This window comes from Sorex fumeus, unplaced genomic scaffold (genome assembly GCF_029834395.1).
Source record: "Sorex fumeus unplaced genomic scaffold, SorFum_2.1 ptg000107l, whole genome shotgun sequence".
NCBI classification, from domain to species: domain Eukaryota; kingdom Metazoa; phylum Chordata; class Mammalia; order Eulipotyphla; family Soricidae; genus Sorex; species Sorex fumeus.
The window spans coordinates 2272703-2292812 of record NW_026606164.1 but is presented as its reverse complement, the minus strand read 5'-3'; the positions used below and the strand labels follow the sequence as shown (position 1 = coordinate 2292812).

General features: G+C 53.6%; 1 protein-coding gene across 2 annotated transcripts in view; it reads left to right on the top strand.

Annotated features, from left to right (window-relative positions):
* Positions 1-20110, top strand: part of ESYT2 (extended synaptotagmin 2) — a 68936-nt gene that overhangs the window by 8928 nt on the left and 39898 nt on the right. For both annotated transcript variants that reach the window (XM_056134789.1, XM_056134788.1), the window contains exons 2-3: positions 17809-17850; positions 19121-19255. In XM_056134789.1, coding sequence (XP_055990764.1) covers positions 17809-17850; positions 19121-19255 — 177 coding nt within the window. The remainder of the gene's footprint in view (positions 1-17808; positions 17851-19120; positions 19256-20110) is intronic.

Sequence of the window (20110 nt, the reverse complement as noted above, 5' to 3'; positions counted from 1 at the left end):
TTGTATCAGCTTGCTGCGCTTCCCCTGGGCCGGTGCTTTCCTGTGCTGGCTGGCTGGTTTCTGCTTTCGTTGACAGCAGTAGCATGTGCAGTTCCACTCTGCTCCTTGTTTCCTGCTCCTGTGGATAAGTGCTAGGTAGGGACCGTTCTAGGGCTTTGACAGTGCGTGTCCTGTTTCTCAGTCAGTTGTAATGATTTGACTTACTCTATTTTCAGAGCTGGAGGTTTTGTTTTTGTTTTTTTCTGTCTGCATTTGGGGGCTTGACAGAATGGAGGGTTTCCAGAGTAGCAAAGGTGTGTTCGAGATAAATGGCTTTGAGCCACATGCATGCGAGAACGCACATTCTGTGCTCACGTTCTGAGGTGCCAGTATCGAGATGGTAGGCTCCTGAATCTGAGCGGTGCTCTTGTTTTGTTCTTTTCACAGAGCTTGTTCCCTCCCGGTAAAGGCGTTTAGTTAGATCTGTTTTGTTCTGTGACATGTGTAGGGACTTTGTGGGGCCACTGACCCTTTGTGCCCCTGTGACGTGAGCTAGTCTACATGTGGGTGGGCTGCGGCACCAGCAGAGGTGCTTGGAGGGTCACGTGCTTGGAACCTTGGGCCACTGATTTCTTGTTTGGTTTCTATGCCTGATTGTAGGTCGTTACATAATACCGCGATGTCACTGTATTTGAGGTTGTTAATTTATTTTAGTTGTGCTATAAATGTTCCTGTGTCTAGCAAGTGATTGCACAAGATTCCTTAACACTTTCTAAGTTTAGTTTAGAAAGTGTTTACCAGAAACTAAAATGTAGTGCAAAATAAAAACAAGGGTAAAATTTCTAGTCTTTTTTTTCCACCTTCACAAAGACTTGAAGTCTATCCAGTATCCAACGAAGGTGTTGATCTCACTCAGTGCCTGAGTTTGGGTGTGGTTTTGTTGGAGGAAGTGAGGTGGGGCAGTTCTGGGTCTGAAGGCGGTGGGGGAAAGGGTGTGTGTGTAGGTTCTAGTTTCATAATGAGTGAGCAAGAGGGCTTTTTTGGTTGTTGTTTGTTTTTTTGTTTTTGTTTTGTTTTGGGGCCACACCCGGTAGTGCTCAGGGCTCTGTGCTCAGGAATCACTCCTGGCAGGCTCAGGGATCGTATATGGTGCCAGGGACTGAATCCGGCTCGGCCTTGTGCAAGGCAAATGTCCTTCTATTGCTCTGACCCCAGCAGGAGTTTTGATTGCCGCCTGCACAGGGCCATTGATTGAACACACTGCTGCTGGCTTGAAGGAGTAGAACCAGAGGAGCTCTGAGCCAAGGGTGTGAAGTAGTAGCACTGCGGCGGATTAGGGCAGGAGTGAGCAGGAGAAGGCAAGAGAATGCCGCTTACTAAGAAACACTGGGAAGGGTGGGAGGAGTCATTTTGCTTCCAAATGCTGGATCTAAGATTTAGAGAAATTTCTCTTTTTTTTCTTTTTTCAGAAATTTCTTAAATGTCGTTTAAATGCAGCCAGTGTGCCTGGTCAGTGGGGTCTGAGCAAGCCCCAGCTGGGGCAGCTGCTGACAGGTGCAAGGAGGGGAAACTGAGGAAAAGTGTGTAGACAGCTGAGCAAGGGTGGGGCCCCCCCGGACAGACCCTGTGGGAGGAAGCGGGCGATGCTTGCTCTGCTTCTCAGCACTGTGTGGGTGCACCAAACCCTCCTGCGGGGGGAGCTCAGATCCCGTTACTTTGATGTGACAGCAGAGTCCTGCCGAGAGTCAGAGTTGAGCTGGGGCTCTGCCCGGACCTGGGCATCGGTGCTCTCTGTCCTAGCCTCGCCCTCCGAGGAGGACCTGGGCCGTGTTGGGCTGAACTGGCGGGACAGCACGCGAGGGCAGGGGGGCTCCATGCTGTGGCCGTCGTGTCCCTAGGCGTCCTGCAAGACGGGCTCTCCTGAGACTGCTCCTTGCGAGGAGATGGGACGGGGAACACCGGCTCTTCCTGCTTTCCTGCTCCTGGTGGGGTTGTTTCTTCCTGCTTGCAGAGCTTCACTTTGATATTGGTCAGCTGGTAACAGACGTCCTCAGTTTGTGTTCATTTACGGAAAAACGGAGTCCCGGACCAGGCCCACACCAAGTTCCTTCCCGGCGGGGAGTTTCTTTCTCTTCTATTTTCCAATAAACTCCTGATTTGGGGGGGCAATAAAGGAATTCTTACCCCTTTATGGTCACTAATACCGAGTCCCCACCTCTAGCTGTGCTGCTAACATCTTCGTGCTTAGGGTTGGTGAACTACGGACTCAGGTGGTCCACGTGTCCTCCTGGCTCTGGAGACACTTTCACGTCCCAGATCCGGTCTTGCTCCCTGCCTTGGCCTCAGCCCCAGCCTGGGCACCCACGTCATGGTCTGCCTTCTCTGAGTGGCAGGAGCAGGAGCAGGCGGCATGGTCCTTTCAGGGTCCTTAGCAGTCGTGGTTTTCCCTCGTTTCCTTCCAAATTTGATAGGTAATTTCTGCTGCTTCTTTTTTAAAACTGTAAGGAAGTTGAAATAACAAAATCGACTTTTAAGTGACATTATTTAGGGGACAGAGATAGGAAAGCAGGTAGGCACTTGCGTGCCTGGCATGCGGCTGACCTGGGTTTTCTACACAGGCTCCATATTGTCTCCCTAGCACTGCCAGGAGTGATTCCTGAGTGCAGAGCCAGGACTAATACCTGAGCACAGCTGGGGGTGCCCCCCCCCAAACAAAAATACAAATAAATGAGAAACCTGTTTAGTCCGTTTGCTTGTTTGGGGGCCACACTCAGCAGTGTTCAGGGCTTACTCCTGACTCTGTTCAGGGGACACTCCTGGCAAGCTCAGGGGACCACAAGGGGTGTCGGGAATCGAACCTGGGTCAGCCGTGTACAAGGCTAGTGCCTGACCCACTGTACTATTGCTCAGCCCCCTATGCTGTTTAGTTTTATTTTATTTATTTATTTTTTGCTTTTGGGGTCACATCCGGCGATGCTCAGGGGTTACTCCTGGCTTTGCACTCAGGAATTACTCCTGGTGCTGCTCAGGGGACCATATGGGATGCTGGGATTTGAAGCTGGGATGGCTGCGTGCAAGGCAAATGCCCTACCCACTGTGCTATCACTCCAGCCCCCATAGTTTTATTTTTTGACTTCACAGTGCCATCCGACCATCCTGTTTACCTGGTCCCAAAGCGTCACCCAGAAGAATTCTGTTCCCTTTAGTGATAAGTCTCCAGTTCCCTCTCTCTGCCCCGCAGAAGGCCTGACCCACTTCCTGTCCCGAGGACTGCAGGTGGGTCCTGTAGCGTGTGGCCTTGTGTCTCTGGCCTAGGTAGGTCCTGCAGCGTGTGGCCTGGTGTGGCTGGCTGGCTTCGTGTGGCAGATGACTTCAAGACTGCATTCAGTGGCATAGTTCATGTTTTCCCTAGGGGCTGCCTCAGCACAGCTGCTTGGCCCGGTGGTGTGACTCTCCGTGGCCGTTGGGGCCCGCTGCAGCCGGGGTCCCCTCGAGCCCTGCACACTGGCAGGTGCCCCGTCCCGAGTGTCTCCACCCTGTTGTGTTTCTTCTTGCGGCCGAATGCTTGTCTGTGGTATGGGTGGGCCAGTTTGTTCATCTTCTCATCGCTTGATAACTTTGAAGTGCTTCTGTATTTATTTTATTTTATTGGACATCTTACTATCTTGTTCTTACTCCGGACAACCTGGCAGGCTACCGAATGTAACCTGCCCTCATGGCAGAGTCTGGCAAACTCCCCGTGGCGTACCCAATTTGCCAAATACCAGTAGCAGTGGTGGGTCTCATTCTCCTAACCTGAAAGAGCCTTGAATGTGGCACTTTTTAGAATCTCAGGGTAGGATGAAGGAGACGTTACTGGTGCCTGCTCGAGGCAATTGATGAGCAACAGGATGATCGTGATCGTGATCGTGATTGTATTGGATTTAGGGCTCCTTGGGCGGTCCCTGGGGACGCCGTGTGGTGCCGCTGGGGTCGCCTGTGCGCAGGGAAGCAGCACTTTAGCCCTTGCTCTGTCTCCCTAGCCCTGTGGAGGGTCATGCTTTGGTCACCGTGTGTGACCTGTCACTGTCACTGACCTCCCATTGGTCATCAATTTGCCAGAGCAGGCCCGGTAACGTCTTCATTGTGAGACTTGTTATTGTGTTTGGCATATCGAATACGTCATGGGTGGCTTGCCAGGCCTTGCTGTGCAGACAAGATACTCTTGGTAGCTTGCTGGGCTCTCCGAGAGGGGCAGAGGAATCGAACTCGGGACCATTCACACAAAGTTTCGTTTGGATACCTCTCTGCTCTGGGGAGGTAGCACCTTGAAGTGGAAATGTTGGGTCTGACTTTCTGACCAAGTGCCAGACCTGCACTGTAGAAAGAAAATTCCACGTTCTTAGCAGCAGCGTAGAAGGTTCTGGTCTCTCCCAGCACTCTGCCTCTTTGATGGTGGGTGTGAGGCGGCACCTCGGGGTGGGCTTGACGTGCATCTGCGTGAGCACTGATCATTCTTCACCTCGTCGCGCACCACGCACATTTCTCCTGACTTCGGTAGTGAGATGTGTTGGCAGCTGCAGAGTAACCGTGATGGGAAGGTTTCCCAAGAAGTCGCAGGCTCGGGGCCAGACAGAAACACCTGGTTTCTCCCTGCCCTGGGCGCTGCCTCCTTTAGAGGCTGCCTGGGGCAGGGTCTGTGTGACAGCCGGGCTGCCAAGAAGCGCTGCCATCTGCTTGCGGCCCTCTTGGCAAGGCCCCGTCAGTCCAGCATTTGCTTCCCGCCTTGGGTGGCCCACGCCCCGAGTGTGCTGTCAGTGCTGGGGGCTTGTGCAGTGCGTCTGCCTCGCAGAAGCAGACTCACTTCCTGTGAGTGCTTCAGGGTTCGGAAGATGCTCCGGGAATGACGGAGCCAGCAGCTCCCTCAGCCTCCCCCTCCCAAGGGTCTCAGCCCCTCAGGCACCAACATTCCTCCACTGACCGGACCCTGTTCTTGTCTCTTGAGGTTTCCATCCACATAGCTGGTTTTTGTGTTTCTGAGCCACGTTTCTCTGGGTTCTCAACCTCTGTGCCTTTCCCCTGGGGGAAGTCAGCCACAGTGTTGGTGGCCCCCGATGCCTTCGCCCAGTCCGCCTTTGCGGCCCTCTGGCTGTGAGCAGGTGTTGGACTGGTTCCGTCTGGCTGCAGAGCTGGGATCCAGTGTCATTTCCAGGGAAAGATACATTTGGGAATCCTAATACCTTGTTCTGTGAAAGAGGAAGATACACTGTATCTGCTGTAGAAGAGGAAGAGATACTGTATCTGTTAGCTCTAGAACAGGAGTGGAAACTCCGCTTTAGGAGAAAGGGCCAGACAGATTCTCTAGTTCAGTTGTATACAGAACGTTTCTCTGTGACCCGAGGAAAGCCACGGGCAGAGCCAGTCCTGATGCGAGCCCCCACAGCCCGCAGCATCTTCGAGCAATGCCGGGGACCCTAGTGCAGCCAGGTGCGACCCGCCCTCTCCCCGGGTGGTGTGTGTGTGGCCTCCATGGTAGCTGGTGAAGGAGAATGTTCCTGCTGGTCTGTCAGCATTGTTAGTGCCCGTTGGCGGGAGGCCCGAGCTCTCAGGCACAGGGCCGTAGAGACACATCACTGACTTACCTTTCCCACCACCCTCGGTGAGCCAGGCTAACTCTGGAAGTGCCCGCTTGCACGGCCAGCCAGGAGAGTAAGTACGGCTCAGCCTCTTCGCCTCTCTTAGGGAGAAGGGCAGGGGACCTGGGAGTTGGCTCGATCCCTGCCCACAGCTTGTCTGCCGAGCTCTAGGTCTCCGAGTGTCCCCTTCTGCCTCTGGTGGGAGCGGCCCTCAGAGTTAGGGGTCTCCAGCTACAGAGGAAGGGAGTGCAGCAAGTGAGCTGTAAGGTCCTGCAAGCTCTGCAGAGGACAGGCCGAAGGCTGGTCCTCCATGGTGGTCTCGGGGGTAGAGCAGCCAAGAGGGACACCGTGAGTAGATCACGTCCACAGGGGCCGGTGTTTCACAGGGTAGCCGAGACCAAGGCCAGAGTCTTGTCAGGAAATGCACATGTGGGTTGTAAAATATGCCATGCAGATTCAAACAGCCAGTTAAGCTGTCTTCATGGCCTCACTAGACTTTGCAGTTCTGAAAAGCGTACAGGGTTTTTGGGGGGCTGGGTGGTTCATAGCTGCAGCCTGCAGACCTCTCTGCTAGGAGGTCTCTCCCTGCAGTGTTTGGGGGATCATGTGGTTTCTGGGATCGGAATTGGGGCTGGCCCCATGCAAGGCCAGCCACACACGTTAACCTCCTGGTACTATCTCTCCAACCCATATGCAGTGTGGTTTTGTTTAAACTACTCAAATGACTGGACCGTTACTAGTGTGACTTGTTCCTGCTGCCTTGACGAAGCTGGATCCAGTCCTTTTGTTGTTGCTGTTCTGGCCACACCTGGCAGTGCTCAGGGATCACTCCTGGTGGTAACTGTATATGCAGGGGACTGTATGCAGTGCTGGGGTTGAACTGGGGTCAACCGTGTAGGAGGCAGTTGCCTCAGTCCCTGGATTAACTTCCGTCTGAGAGTCAAGCGTATTGTGTCTTTGATGGCTAATTCAGTAACCAGGAGCTCTGAAGCAGGGTATTAATTTACTACTAGACTTCTGAGTAATTTGTTTGGTCCCATGACTATTCTGGGAAACACCTGATTAAAATAAATGCAGTATTGCAAGGCAATCTGTACTTTAGGCACTGATACTCAGTTCTTTTTTATTTGTCTGCTGAGCATCAAACTCAGGTCTCACGCATGCAAGGCACGTGTCCTACCGGGGACTCACCTGGTCCTCCCTTTTATACTGACTTGGTAGTGCCGGGGTCAGACCCACATGTGGGTGGGTCAGCAGGGTGCAGATGTGCTGTGCCCAAAGACCCTTTCATTTTTATAGCTACACTGAGAAAGTTCACATGCCAGATCAGTCATTTAGAATTCATGGGGTCATGGAACCACCATCAAAACTTATTTCAGATTATTCTCATCCTCAAGGAACTCCATACCTGTGAGAACTCATTCCCTGGGCCTCCCGGCTCCCTGCCCGCCCTTGGCAGCTGTGAATCCGTGTTCTGTCTCTTCAGGCCTGCCTGCCCCCAGCACCCCTGAAGCGGGACCAGCCGCAGGTCTGTGATTGTCGCAGCCTCTGACGGCTGACATGAGTTCAGTAGAAAGTAGATCGTTGGTTAGTAGACAGACCAGGTGGGTGTGGGAAGATGGTGGAGAGCAGGGATAGGGGATTGAGGGGATTGGCAGGCAGATGGTGGGTTGACAGATGGTGATTGGTTGATAGAGAGTAGATAGGGAACAGGTAGACTGAGGGGTGGGGGTTAGATATTGCGTCATCTCCTGGCTGATTTGTTCTGTAGCTAATAAGAGGAATTGATTTGGAGGAGACTGAGAGAAAGTTACACAGAATCTTTATTGTACCTCTTAGGATGTCTACAAATTATTTCAAAAAAACAAAAGCAACCTTGAGAGTGAGCTTCAGACTCTGGGAGAGTGGCGCATTTTGTTACTGGTTCCGGCATATAGTTACATATGTATGATGAGTAGACCACAGATATTCAAGGAAGAATGGAAGAGTCCAGGATCTGACCGAGTGATGCACCAAAATGTTGTTAACCTCCGCCGCCCCCCCCCCCCCCCCCACACACACACCAGACCCACCCTAGCAGCTCCTTGTCGTCTTCCAGCCTCTTGTCTGGGAAGCAGGGATCGAGGGAGCGAGCAGGGCGTTTCTCCTGCAAGATGGCCACAGTGACACGAAAACCGAAGGTGGTTTTGTGTGTCACCATTTCAGTTTGTGACGAGCAAGCCTAATAGGTGATATACTGAATATTGGTCTCAGAGAGCCAGTCAAGATCAATATTGGTATTCAGGGAAGACGCCCTGATGCTTTAAATGGCCTTATTATCAACTGTTTCTTTCGCATTGTGTACAAATTAAGTAATCAAAGGGAAAAGTGAGTAGATTTTAGGCTTCCTTCCCGTTGAGGCTGCGCTGTCCTGGCCGGCTGCACCCTGTCGCCTGGGCTCGGGGCAGGCACAGGGGATTGCCGGTAGCTCTCCCGGCCCGGGCCAGCTCTCGGTGCTCAGCATCAGGGCTGTCCCTGGAGCTGAGCACAGCGGGCGAGGGCTGTGGCCCGTCGCAGACTGCAGAGCGTGGGGCCGTGTTGCGTGCTCACATGCTGGCCTCTCAGCCGCCTGTCCCAGCCCTCGCGGTGCTCTCCTCGAGGTGTGGACATTTAGAACCCGAGCGACTGTGAATAAAATCAGACTCTGAAGACCATCATAGAAACTTTTCTGGAACCGCTCTGACGTAGTGAGTTTGTGACTGCAGGGCCGCTGGTGCCGCCAGCACGGTGCTGGAGGTTGTTCCTCCGTGAGTGCTCCCTGCCCTGCCCCTCCCTCTTCTCACTCTCCCACAGCCTCGGGAGGGGCGCGTGGTGGTGAGTGTGCAGCTCTGTCCAGAGCCTGCTCGTCTGGAATGCTGCCTGGGGAGAGACCCTGCGTCCGGGCAGGGTGGAGCTGACTCCAGGGTGGAGCTGACTCCGCAGACTTTCGCCCTGGGCTGTGCTCTTCCTTCTGGCACTTACTGTGTACAGGCTGAAAGTTTTATTTAAGTATGCATCAAGTCGTTGAAAGATATTCATGGCCATGAATCTACAGGTAAGACCTTATAAATCTCTGGACATTGTTACTTAGATGAAGGGCTGTCCAGCGGGGCATGGTCACGAGGTGTCCCTGTTTGACGCTGCTGCTGACTCTTCCTGCTGGCTCACATTCCTGTCACTTCATGTGTGCCCTGGTGTTCACTCTCTGAAGAAGTGGATGTATGAAGTCTCTGACAGAGCAGCTCCATCACCCAAAATCACAGAAGCCTGACAGGAAAGTCCCTTTAAAGCAGTGTTTCTCGGGGCTGGAGCAATAGCACAGTGGGTAGGGCGTTTGCCTTACCTGGCCGACCCGGGTTCGATTCCAGCATCCCTTATGGTCCCCCGAGCACCGCCAGGAGTGATTCCTGAGTGCAGAGCCAGGAGGAACCCCTGAGCATCGGCTGGGTGTGACCCAAAAAAGCAAAAATAATAAAATAAATAAAGCAGTTTCTCACCATGGGCTTATGGGCCCCGCGGTCCCCAAAACATTCCAGGGGGGTTACAGGTGAGGTGGTATAAGTGGGGGGCCACACCGTAAGGCTAAGGAGCCAACCAGTAGATGGCGGGGGCAGGAGCTGAGGAAGGAAACAAGGTCAGAGGGGACCAACAGTCAGAAAAGGTGTGAAGCTTCGCTTTGATTTTGTGCACAAGTGAACTAGAAGCAAGATTTGTTTCGGATCATTTAGACAGTCCGTTAGCTGGACCAAGAGGCAGGACAGCATGCCGGGCACTTGCAGACTGGGTTGATGAGGCTCTTCTTAGCGTCCCGCAGCCCTACCAGGCAAGGCCTCTGAGCACAGAGCAAGGAGTCAGCCCTGAGCACCACTGGGGGTGGCCCCAAAACAACAAGAAGAAGGTGTGCTGGAATAAGCAGGTTTTTAAAACTTTTTTTTTTACTTCACTGTTTCCCACCCTATAAGAATAGTAGTGGCCATTTAGGAAGCAAAACTGGGGGTGGATTATTGAGGGTGAGCATACGCTAAGTGGGGGTTGGGGGTGGATTATTGAAGGTGAGTGTGCGCTGAGTGGGGGATGGGGTGGGGTGATTATTGAGGGTGAGCATGCTCTGAGCGAAGGATGAGGGGTGTGGATTATTGAGGCTGAACTTGCTCCGAGCGGGGGTGGAGGTGGATTATTGAGGGTGAGTGCGCTCTGAGCGGGTTTCTCAGGCTGGCAGTGTCTTTCTGCCCGAGAGACCTTTACACAGTCCCGAGAACATAGGATATAAGCTGGGATACAAAGTGTTTATTTGTAGTAAAGCAGAAAGAAACCTACTTCCAGCAGCCTCTCCCGTGGGCCCCACTGCCCTCCATGGCCCGTCCCTGTCCGCAGCCCACGCCACTCTCCTGTGGCAGCCTGTTCTCGTGTCTCAGGTCAGAGACTGAGGCGACAGAGCAGCAGCTGTCCCTGAGCACTTACCTCTAAGAGCACTGGTTAGTCTGGCGGTCTCCGACACGGTTCTCTTCACCACCGATGGAGCCATGCAGTCTCTGCACCTGGGTCTCTGCTCGCCACCTGGGGAAGAGCACAGCTGCTGAGAACAGTGGGCGCCAGGCGGAAGGCTCTGCTGTCCCCTGCCTCACTCGAACCTCTGTGAACGGCCTCCCGGATCCTGGGGCTGCCTGTGATGGCCTGGTGTATGAACCAGTCTTCGGGGGGGGGGGGGCGATTTTAACTTTCTCACTGTCTCTTTTTCTCATTGGTACATTTTTCTTAAAAACCAACCCATCTGCAGACAAGACGGTACTGGACACTTCAAGATGCCTAGGCAGTGCTCTCCGGGCCCTTGATGCTGGTTGGTGATGCTCTAGCTCAGGCAGTTACTACGTGTGCAGCGTCCCCCGAACAGCCGCTCCCAGTGGAAGAGAAATTCCAGGTCTACTCAGGTTTTCATTTTTCAGGTTATTGTGATGTCAGTGTTCACTGCAGATGAGGAAACAAAACTGCTTTTGGTTTGCAGACTTTTAAATTTTTTGTGAAGGCCACGCACAGCTCTGCTTGGGGACCAGGTCACTCTGCTAACACTAGAACCCGATTGTGCTTGGGGTAGTGTGGGGTGGGCGGTATGAGGTGTTGAACTGGGCCCCCCACGAGCCAGGCAGACAATCACCACTCGAGCCGTCTCTACCCCCATGTAAAATAAAGGGGAACTTGGCTGCGTGTCTGAGCGCTGCTAGTGCTCGTGGCATTAACCGCCTCCCTCCACCCCCGGGTTTGGGTCATACTCGGCAGGGGTCAGGGGCTTTTCCTGGGGACTGTTCAGGGATGCTCAGGAAACCACATGTGGCGCCGAGGACTCGACCCAGGGTGAGCTGCGTGCAAGGCAGCGCCTCGACCCTGTCCCCTGCACTGCCTCTGGCCCCACGCATGGGCCCTTGCATATGTCCATGCCCGTGCTCATTCCTGCACTCCGCCGAGTGTCAGGGCACAGCGGTCTGAGCGCGGCAGCCGTCGCTTTCAATCCAAACACCGCCTGTTGCTTGGCTGATGCTCAGAAATGGGGGTCCCATAAGCTGCACGTTTGAGCCGTGTGTATGTGTGGTTCAGCAAGGTGGGCTGCACTACAAAGGAGGGCCTGGGGCCACTGTTCCCTCTGCTCTGCGACTTAGGACAAAGGCCCTTCCTTGGCGAGTCCCTTTCATGATCTCTCTGGAGCCACTAATTGTTAAAAGGTTGTTTTGAGGATTAAACAAGATTGGCGTCTAGAGTTCCTGGCATGCAGTTAGTGTTCTGACTTTGTCTATTTGATTAGATTATTTTCTAAACAAAACAGCCTTGGTAATGTCAACATCATATTAGAATCCAAAATATGTCTTTGTTCCTTTTAAAGATTAAAAGATTTTATGGGGGCGGTTTTTAAACATAATAAATATAAGTAATCATACAATGGGGATCATAGTAGTAATTTGAAACATTTTATGATTTAACTTATGCAATGGAGTTGTTTTGGATTTCTGTTTATTTTTCCCTTTCTCTTAAGTTGAAAGGTAATCTTTTGGAGAGCTAGTACAGGGGTTAAGGTGCTCGCCTGGCACCTGTCAACCCTGGTTTGATCCATGGCACCACATGTGGTCCCCCAGCACCACCAGGAGTGGTCCCTGAGCACAGAGACAGGAGTAAGCCGGGAGCATTGCTGGGTGTGACCCCAGACCAAAACAGTGAAAAAGGAAACTTGTGCTTATGCGTTTCTTTTTCATCTCAGAAAATGTTTCTGTTTCCCTGGATAACTTAGTCTTCCTCTGAGATATTTTTGCTACTTTAGATTCTGTTTTGTGGAACACAAGCAAATGTTTATGAATATGTATTTCTGAGAAGCACATTTCAACTGAAGGAAGAAAGTTTTCTAACTTGGGAACATTCTTGCCTTCAGCACTTTGAAATAGTTACACAATTTTATAAGTGAAGGGCTGGGAAGTGCGGAGAGCCTCGGGAGCCAACATTCACCTGGTGTGGATTTTCACCGTGTGCGTCAGTTCACTTGAGCTGGTGTTCTCTCCCTCCATTAGCTCCAGAATTGGCGCTGACCTTAGTGTGTCTTCACAGACTCTCTGCCACCCACTGCCTGAGAGGGAAGGGGGCCGTGTGCCGGGCACTTCAGGCTGGTGGCCCGGAGTGCCTTCCTCCGTCTCCTCACTCCCCGCTGGGGCACACCTGCCTCTTCGCTGGCTGACAGTCCCTGTTTGGCTTCACTCCAGCCTCTCCTTTCAACTGCCCCAGTGCTATGACTCTCTGCTGTGGTTCTCGGATTCGAACAAATGGCCAGACCCAGAAGAACTGCCCCAGAAACGGTTCCTACAGCCTGTTCTTCAGAAAGGGTAATGTGTGTGCACAGAATCTGCCTGTGAGCTAGGGATCACACGTGTGTACATGGAATCTGCCCACGTGCTCGGAATCTCGCGTGTGTACATGGAATCTTCCCGCATGCCTGGGATCACACGTGTGTACACGAAATCTGCCCACACACTTCCGGATCGCGCATGTTTACACGGAATCGACCTGCCCACTTGGGATCACATGTGTGTAAGTGGAATCTGCCCATGTGCTCAGAATCACACGTGTGTACGCCAAATGTGCCTGCATGCTCGGGATCACGTGTATACACAGAATCTGCCTGCGTGTTCAGGATCATGCGTATGTACGTGGGATCTTCCTTGTGCATGGATCACACGTGTGCATGGCCCAGAACGGTTGTGACAATGCAGAACAGTCCGGGTTCATCCCTCCCTGCCGTGTTTCTTTGCTGGTGCCTGCTGGCAAACAAGGAGGGGTTTGCCATGATGTCTGCAGCTCTGGGCTTTGTGTTGGGGAGAGGTAACAGCTCCTTGCCGCCAGGTGAGCAGGGTGTGCTCGTTACTGCAGACACAGAAGCAACAGGAGAGACGTGAAGATTCTCATGCGCGGCATTTTGTGCAGGGTATAATTTAGTCAGAAATGTGCTTCAGTACAATTACACTGTGCCTTTAAAACCTGGAGCACCGGAAATAAGGCTTTCAAAGTCAAATTTAGATAGACTTGGCTTGTAAGAGTCTTGTTTCTAAAGATGTTCCAACGTAAACAAATACGACTTATAAAAACTCTATCTTTGCATTATTCTAGAGCCAGTTATTGTTTAGAAATGGAACTGAGCCAGGAGAGCAAACGCCTTGCGTATGTTCGGCCCAGGGTTTGATCCTCACCTCCAAAAAACAAGTAAAAAAGTGGGAGCGGATAGAGACGGTGGAGACTGTGAAGCTCCATCGCCTCCCTGTGACTTGGAAACATTTTAATGTGTCCTTGTAAATGCATATGACTTCACAGAAGAGCTTGGGTGGGGGTGGCGGGGCTCCCCTGGGCTGCTCAGGGACCCTCCAGGCTCTGTGCTTGGGTCGCCCCCGGAGGTGCTCTGGAGTCAGACCCAGGCCCCGTCAGAGCCTGCACCTGCACAGTGTGGGGACGTGCCATGCGTGTGAAGCTGCGTCCCTGGCATGGCACGTCACTGCTGGCACCCCTGCGTGGAGCGTCCCGCCGTGACTCAGCCAGGTTGGCGTGAGCGCCGTGGCCAGCCGTGGCCTTGGGGGCAGCGTTCTAAGGAGTTGGAACAATTTCACTCCCCAGTCTTTCTGTGGGCACTGCCCGTGATTTACGCTTTTGTTGGTAATAGAGCTTGGCTTCACGCCCGGTTGCACCGTGACCCCCCCAACACCGGTCTCCGGGTACCCCACCTGTCCTGTAGTCCAGGGCTCGGGCCATTACCACTGTTCAGTTGTGACTCGACACGGTGTTTCTCTCCAGTCCACACGTGGGGGGAGAGAGCGTGGCCCCCTCCCCCTCCAGACTTCCCGCCAGCCCCACCCCCGCCTCTCCCTTTCCTGCAGCTGAGTGTCATTGTGTGTAAGTGCCAGTTTTGTGCTTGGGCCCTGGGTTCTGTCCAGACCTTGGCTGGTGTGAATACTGCTGCAGTGAACCCAGGAGGGCAAATGTCGTTTCGAAATAGTGGTTGGAGGCCCTTGGGGTAGAAGCCAGGCCGTGGACCTGCAGGGTGATCCTTGGTTCGTGCCTTGGTTTTGAGAAGTGACCCGCTGTGTTCCACGAGGCTGACCAGTGTGAGTTTCAGAGTTACGAAGTTTCTCATGATTGTCCCTGGTGTGCAGTGTTCCTGTATCAGCCCGGCCGCCAGCCAAAGCGCCCAGTGTCCCTCCACCCACGCCTGCCTCTGGCGGCCTCTTTCTTCCTCCCCCCCTGCTGTCACTAGGCTTTCCAGTACTGTTACTGTCGTGTGTCGTGTGTGTGACCACCATCCTTCCGGCAGCAGGCCTGGCTGTAGTGACCACTTCCCTCTGTCACTGTAGTGGCCCCTTCCCCAGTGCTAGTCCCTGCGGCGGCCAGTTCTCTTCTCATTTCTACTGCCTCCAGGCTCTTGTTATCCCCCACTGTCTTTTTTGTATCCTGCACAAGTGAGGTTTTGGCGTTCTTAGGTTAACAAGTGTACTTTCTTGTGATTTCAGAAGACAGGCGCCTTATGGAATTTGAATGTTTAATAGAAAATATAAAGTATGAACTTAATGCTTGGTGCTGACTGGAAAACATAAGAACCCATACTTGGGACCCAGTAAGTGAATTAAACCCTGTGTTCTGCCTCAGGGGGTCCCCACTGCTGGAAGGAGCCAGGCTGGGTGTCCGCGGGGCTATTGGGCTGGGCGGGGCAGCGGGGGTCCTGCCCTCAGGTGGGGGCCCCTGACCTCAGTGACTCATGCTGCAGGGGACAGTGCTGTGGCCCGCGGCTCCACAGGGGTTGGGGGCTGCCACCCGCAGCCATCCCGCGCCCTGGCTTGCTTTATTCCGTCCTCCGCCTTACTGAAACTCAGTGGTCTAAGCAGTCGTTCAGGCATTCGGCGTTCCAGCTCTGCCCACCAGGCTGACCTTCCCCCACCACTGTCCCCAGAGCCACTCCCCTGGTCCACCCCCTTAGCAGGTACAAAATAACTTATTTTATATTGGTTGTTACAACTGAACGGTTAGTATCATTATCAAAAGATATTTCAGTAAAAGAAAATTTGTGAAAATTGTGTCCCGTGGGGACAGCCAGCACGGAGTCCTTGTCTGAGGGTTCCTGAGCTGCTGCCTGCAGGGCGTCTGGGCCACTGTTTTGTTGACGGAGCAGAGTTGCTTCTGGGTTTCTCTCCCGTCTGATCCGGAGTGCTCGGCCTGGGGTGTTCGTGTTGGAGAATTTGAGGTGCTGTGTGGCCGTGAATGAAGCTGAGTGTTCCGGAACTCCAGAAGCTCTGACTGGGCAGTCAGTGTGCATGGCAGAGGTGTGGATGTAGGTGTGGATGCCAGGGCCATACGGGCAAGGAGGGCTGCCCACCCACCCAGAGGAGACCCCAGGGGCGCAGCCTGCAGGCTGGTGTACCTAAAATGCCTTCCAGCATTTTGGCATCTCTGCAGGACTCAGTCTTGAGGCGGTAGAGGGTGCTGACTTGTTTGGTGTGTGTGTGTGTGTGTGTGTGTGTGTGTGTGTGTGTGTGTGTGCGAGAGAGAGAGAGAGAGAGAGAGAGAGAGAGAGAGAGAGAGAGAGATTTTGAGAGCGCAGTGGAAGCCAGTTAGTTGCCTGTGCTTGTCTGCATCTTGTACTTTCAGTTAAAAGTGGGTTCTGGAGTGATCGCTCGGTCCTTTTTCTCCGCCTTCTTGCACAGTCCCACCGTGTGCGCCCGGCCTGGTGGCTGTGCCGTCGGTGGCTCTCCTGGTCTTCGCTGGGAGGGAGCGGAGCTGTGCGGATGGATGCACACATTGTCCGCCTGTCTTGACCCCTGGGATGGAATTGCTGGGTGCCGTGGGGAATGCCGAGTGGGCCAGGCACTGTCGGCCTGGTCACACCATCGTTGTTTGTAATGGCCCATAGACTTAGAGGACACAGTACTGGGGACAGTCTTCACATCTTTTTTGGTGGGGGCCACGCCCAGCGGTGCTCAGGAATCACTCCTGGCAGGCCCAGGGGGTCCTATGGAATGGCGGAGATTGAACCCGGACCGGCTGCGTGCAGGGCGAGTAGGTGCCTTTGACCGCTGTGCCGGCTGGGCACTTTGCCTGTCATGCACTCCTGGGCTTGCACACCGGAGCTCTGGCTGTTCCAGAACTGTGCCTTTAACCGTAGCCTTTCACCCGGGAAGATCGCCTTTCAGCACGGCTTCTCCTCTGGCTGTTTACTGGGCGCCTTGGTCAGCTGAAGGTATGGTTCCTTCTCCTCTGCCCAGCCTGTGTGCATGGGCTCACTCCCCACAGCACTGTTGGCGCCCTGGCGGTCAGGGGCAGGGCAGCTGCTCTGGCTCTTGTTGCCGCTGCACCCCTGTGTGTTTGTAGGAAGCCCCGCCCCGCCCCCAGCAGGCACACTCGTGGCAGTCCCCACCCTGCAGCCACAGGGGCCAAGGGCTCAGCCACTCTCTTCCCGGCTCCCCGGGGCAGCCATGGTGCCTCCAGAATGTCTGTTTAGTCTGTGCCGCTGACCTGACCTTTCTGCTTCCGTGGACCGGTGGCCTGGTGGATGCCCACGTTCCTTTGCAGATCCGCGGTGTTGAGCCAGTGGGTTCCCACACATACCTGGGCCCTGGGTCCGGGATCCGCATAGCTCCCCTGAGTGAGGCGAGCGCCAGGTGCCTGCAGGTGGGTTTTCAGAGTTTAAACAGCAAAGGACCTGGGAGGTGGGAGAGGCAGCAGAGCACTGGGCCCTTCCTGTGGTCAGGCGGGCTCTGCACAGGTGCAGTGACTGGGCCTCTCTCAGGCCGTGACCCTGCCACACAGCCGCAGAGGAGGGGAGGGACAGCTTATCGCCCCCATGCCCCCACCTCATGGCTTCAGAACTGTGGCCGAGGCCCCTGGAGTGCTGCCTGATGGGCGCCTGCCCCACCGTGGGCCCCGGGGACACACTCTGTGCCCTGCAGGGTCCAGTGCAGGCACGGCAGCTTCCAAGTGGCACCTCGGCCACTCAGCGGTCAGGGTAGAAGGGCCACGGCCGTCATTCGGGCATCTGGGAGATGAAGGGATGAGAAGGCGGCTGTCGCCTGTGGAAGGCTGGCAGGCGCTCGGGCCTGTCTCTCCTTGGCTGCAGAGTGCGGCCGCCGCGGACCAAGCCTGCCTGTGTGGCGCCAGCGCAACTCCCGGGCTGCAGAGCGACGGACTGTGTGAGGAGCCCGCAGCCTGGGTCACGTCCCTCTGGGGAGGGGGCGCTGGAACTAGGGCAGGGGCCTCCCAGACCAGCACCAGCCCTGCCCTGCAGGGGTGCTGGAAACCTTTTCCCAGCAGGCGTCTTCGAACCTGTTCATCGCTGGCTTGTTCCTTGGCTGGCGTTACTTCGAGCGCTGTGAATGAGTGGGCGATGGGCCGGGCCGGCAGGGAGGAACGGTGTGCGTTTGGGGGCGTGGGCTGTTTGTGGCGTGTGCGGTGCCAGTTCTGACTTGGAGGAGAGAAATTGTTCCCAGGGCAGAGCCTGGGGGGCAGCCCTGAGTGTCTCAGGCGGCGAGGTGGCCGTGGGGCGCAGAGCACTTTCCCCGAGCTCCAGCTTGGGTGGGAGAGACGCCCGTGTGCACACGGACATGGCACGGGGAGAGGAGACGCAGGGCTGAGGCGTCTTGCTTGCGACTGCCGGGCATGACTAAGGCCTGTGCTTGTGTTTTCCTTCCAGGTTCATTTTCCAGACACCGAGAGAGCAGAATGGCTAAATAAGGTAAGAATAGAAATTCCGCATTCCAGAGATTCTCGGGATTGGAAGATGAGATACCAGCTTTCCATGTTTGGGAATTTGAGCGTGGAGAGGATTCAGAACCTCCTCGGACTTGAGTGGGCCGACTGCTGTTCTGAAGCAGGACTTCCTGACCAACACACACTCTCCTCCAGCGCAGAGACTGTGTCCCGCCTGCGAGGTGCCCGCGGCTTCGGCCTTGAGCCTTCCCAGTTGGCTTGTGTTTACATCAACATTGTGATAATCATAAACAAAATCTTGGAAACATTATTATTAACAGGGAAATAGATGTCACGAAACCCAGTAACCACTCATGATGATATTTTGAAGGAGGTTTTCTTTTCTTTCTTCCTTTTTTTTTTGTCAGTAGATCTTGAAGCAGGTCTCTCTCATCTTTATATTCATCTTTCATGAGAGCTGTGTAGTAAAACTCGCAGATAGTGGTTGTCTTGCTGCTCTGAAAGTCAGCCCTTCATTCGGAGGGAATCCTGGCTGTTAAGATCTATGTGATTTTAGAGGTGTTAGCAATGTGTAGAAACCAGGGGGCTCTTAATTTTCTTAACATTTATTACATAAATGTGCTAATACACTTAAGCAGAATTTTTAGCAGAAATAATCTTGGATTACAAAGAGAAGCTCTCGGAGAATGAGGGTGGGATGGACACTCTGGTGGGGGGTGTGATATTGGAAGTTTCACATACGAAGCCAAACCAATTACAGTCCTGTAAACTGCATGCTTAAAATAGCGCTGTTGCACTGTCCTCCCGTTGTTCATCCATTTGCTCGAGTGGACACCAGTAATGTCTCCATTAAGAGACTTGTTACTGGTTTCTGGCATATTGAATACACCATGGGGAGCTTGCTAGGCTCTGTCGTGCAGACGGGATACTCTCCGTAGCTTGCTGGGCTCTTCAAAAGGAACAGAGGAATCGAACCCAGGTCGGCTGCGTGCAAGGCAAACGCGCTCCCTGCTGCCTGCAGTGCTATTGCTCCAACCCTAAAAAAACTACTGGTACTAAAAATGTTTTAAATTCCATTCAACAGACACAATTCAAAAAAATAGAAGCTTAAGATAAAATTTTAAAAATATATTTAAAAATTTAAAAAAAAAAAGAAAAGAACCTCCTCTTATTTTTAAGAAATGTTGGCAAACTATCCAGGCACAGTCTTTTGTGATGACTCAAGTATGTGACATAGTCCTTTTTTTTTTTTTTTTTTTTACATTTTGTTTGACGAGAGTTTTTCTTCTCTCTAGACCGTAAAGCATATGTGGCCGTTTATCTGCCAGTTCATAGAGAAGTTGTTTCGAGAGACCATCGAGCCGGCCGTGCGGGGGGCCAGTGCCCACCTGAACACCTTCAGCTTCACGAGGATCGACATGGGGCAGCAGGTCAGTGCCTTCCTGGGCCCCTCGGGCCAACAGCAGGGTCACTGCAGAAAGGAGAAAAATACAGCAGGCTCTCACAGCGTTTCCCAGCGAAAATGGCCCTGCAGTAGCACTGAGCCCCGCACGCTGTGCCCTTCAGACAGCCGGGCGGGGCTGAGAGCGCAGAGACTGACCTCCTCTGACCACCACCTGCACAGATTCAGTGAGCACCTGAGGCGTGGCCCACAAAGGCCCAAAAACAGAACAAAAAGTAACAATCATGCAGGACTTGTCATGCCATCGGGTTTGTATGCATCCTCTTAAATGCAGTGTTGGAAAGAGATTTTGTTATTGGAACCATCTTGTATAGGAAGGAAAGCTGCTAGTTCCAAGGTGTATCACTGTCATCCTGTTGTTCACCTCAAGACTGCATTTAGGTGATTAGTCATTGAGTAGGGCAAGTTTCGTTATTTTTCTTTCAAAAATAGTTTTTATTGTTTGTGTTCTTTGTGTTGTGAGGCCAGACCCAGCTGTGCTCAGGACTGACTCCTGGCTCTGTGCTCTGGGGTCACTCCTGGGGGCTCAGGGACCGTATGGGGTGCCGGGAATTGAGCCCGGGGCCGGCCACGTACTGAGCGAGGCCCTGCACACTGCCGTGTTCTCCGTCACTTCACCATCCAAACTGGATTTTTTTCAAACCTTGTGTGACTTGGCCCGGAGAGAGAGAGTACAGCAGGAGAGCCTCTGCCTTGCATGTACCGACCAGCTTAGATGCCCAGAACCACTTGTGGCTCCCAGAGCCCACCAGGAACAACCTCTGAGCACAGAGCCAGGAGTCAGGCCTGGGCACTGCCAGGTGTGGCCCCCAAACCAAAACAA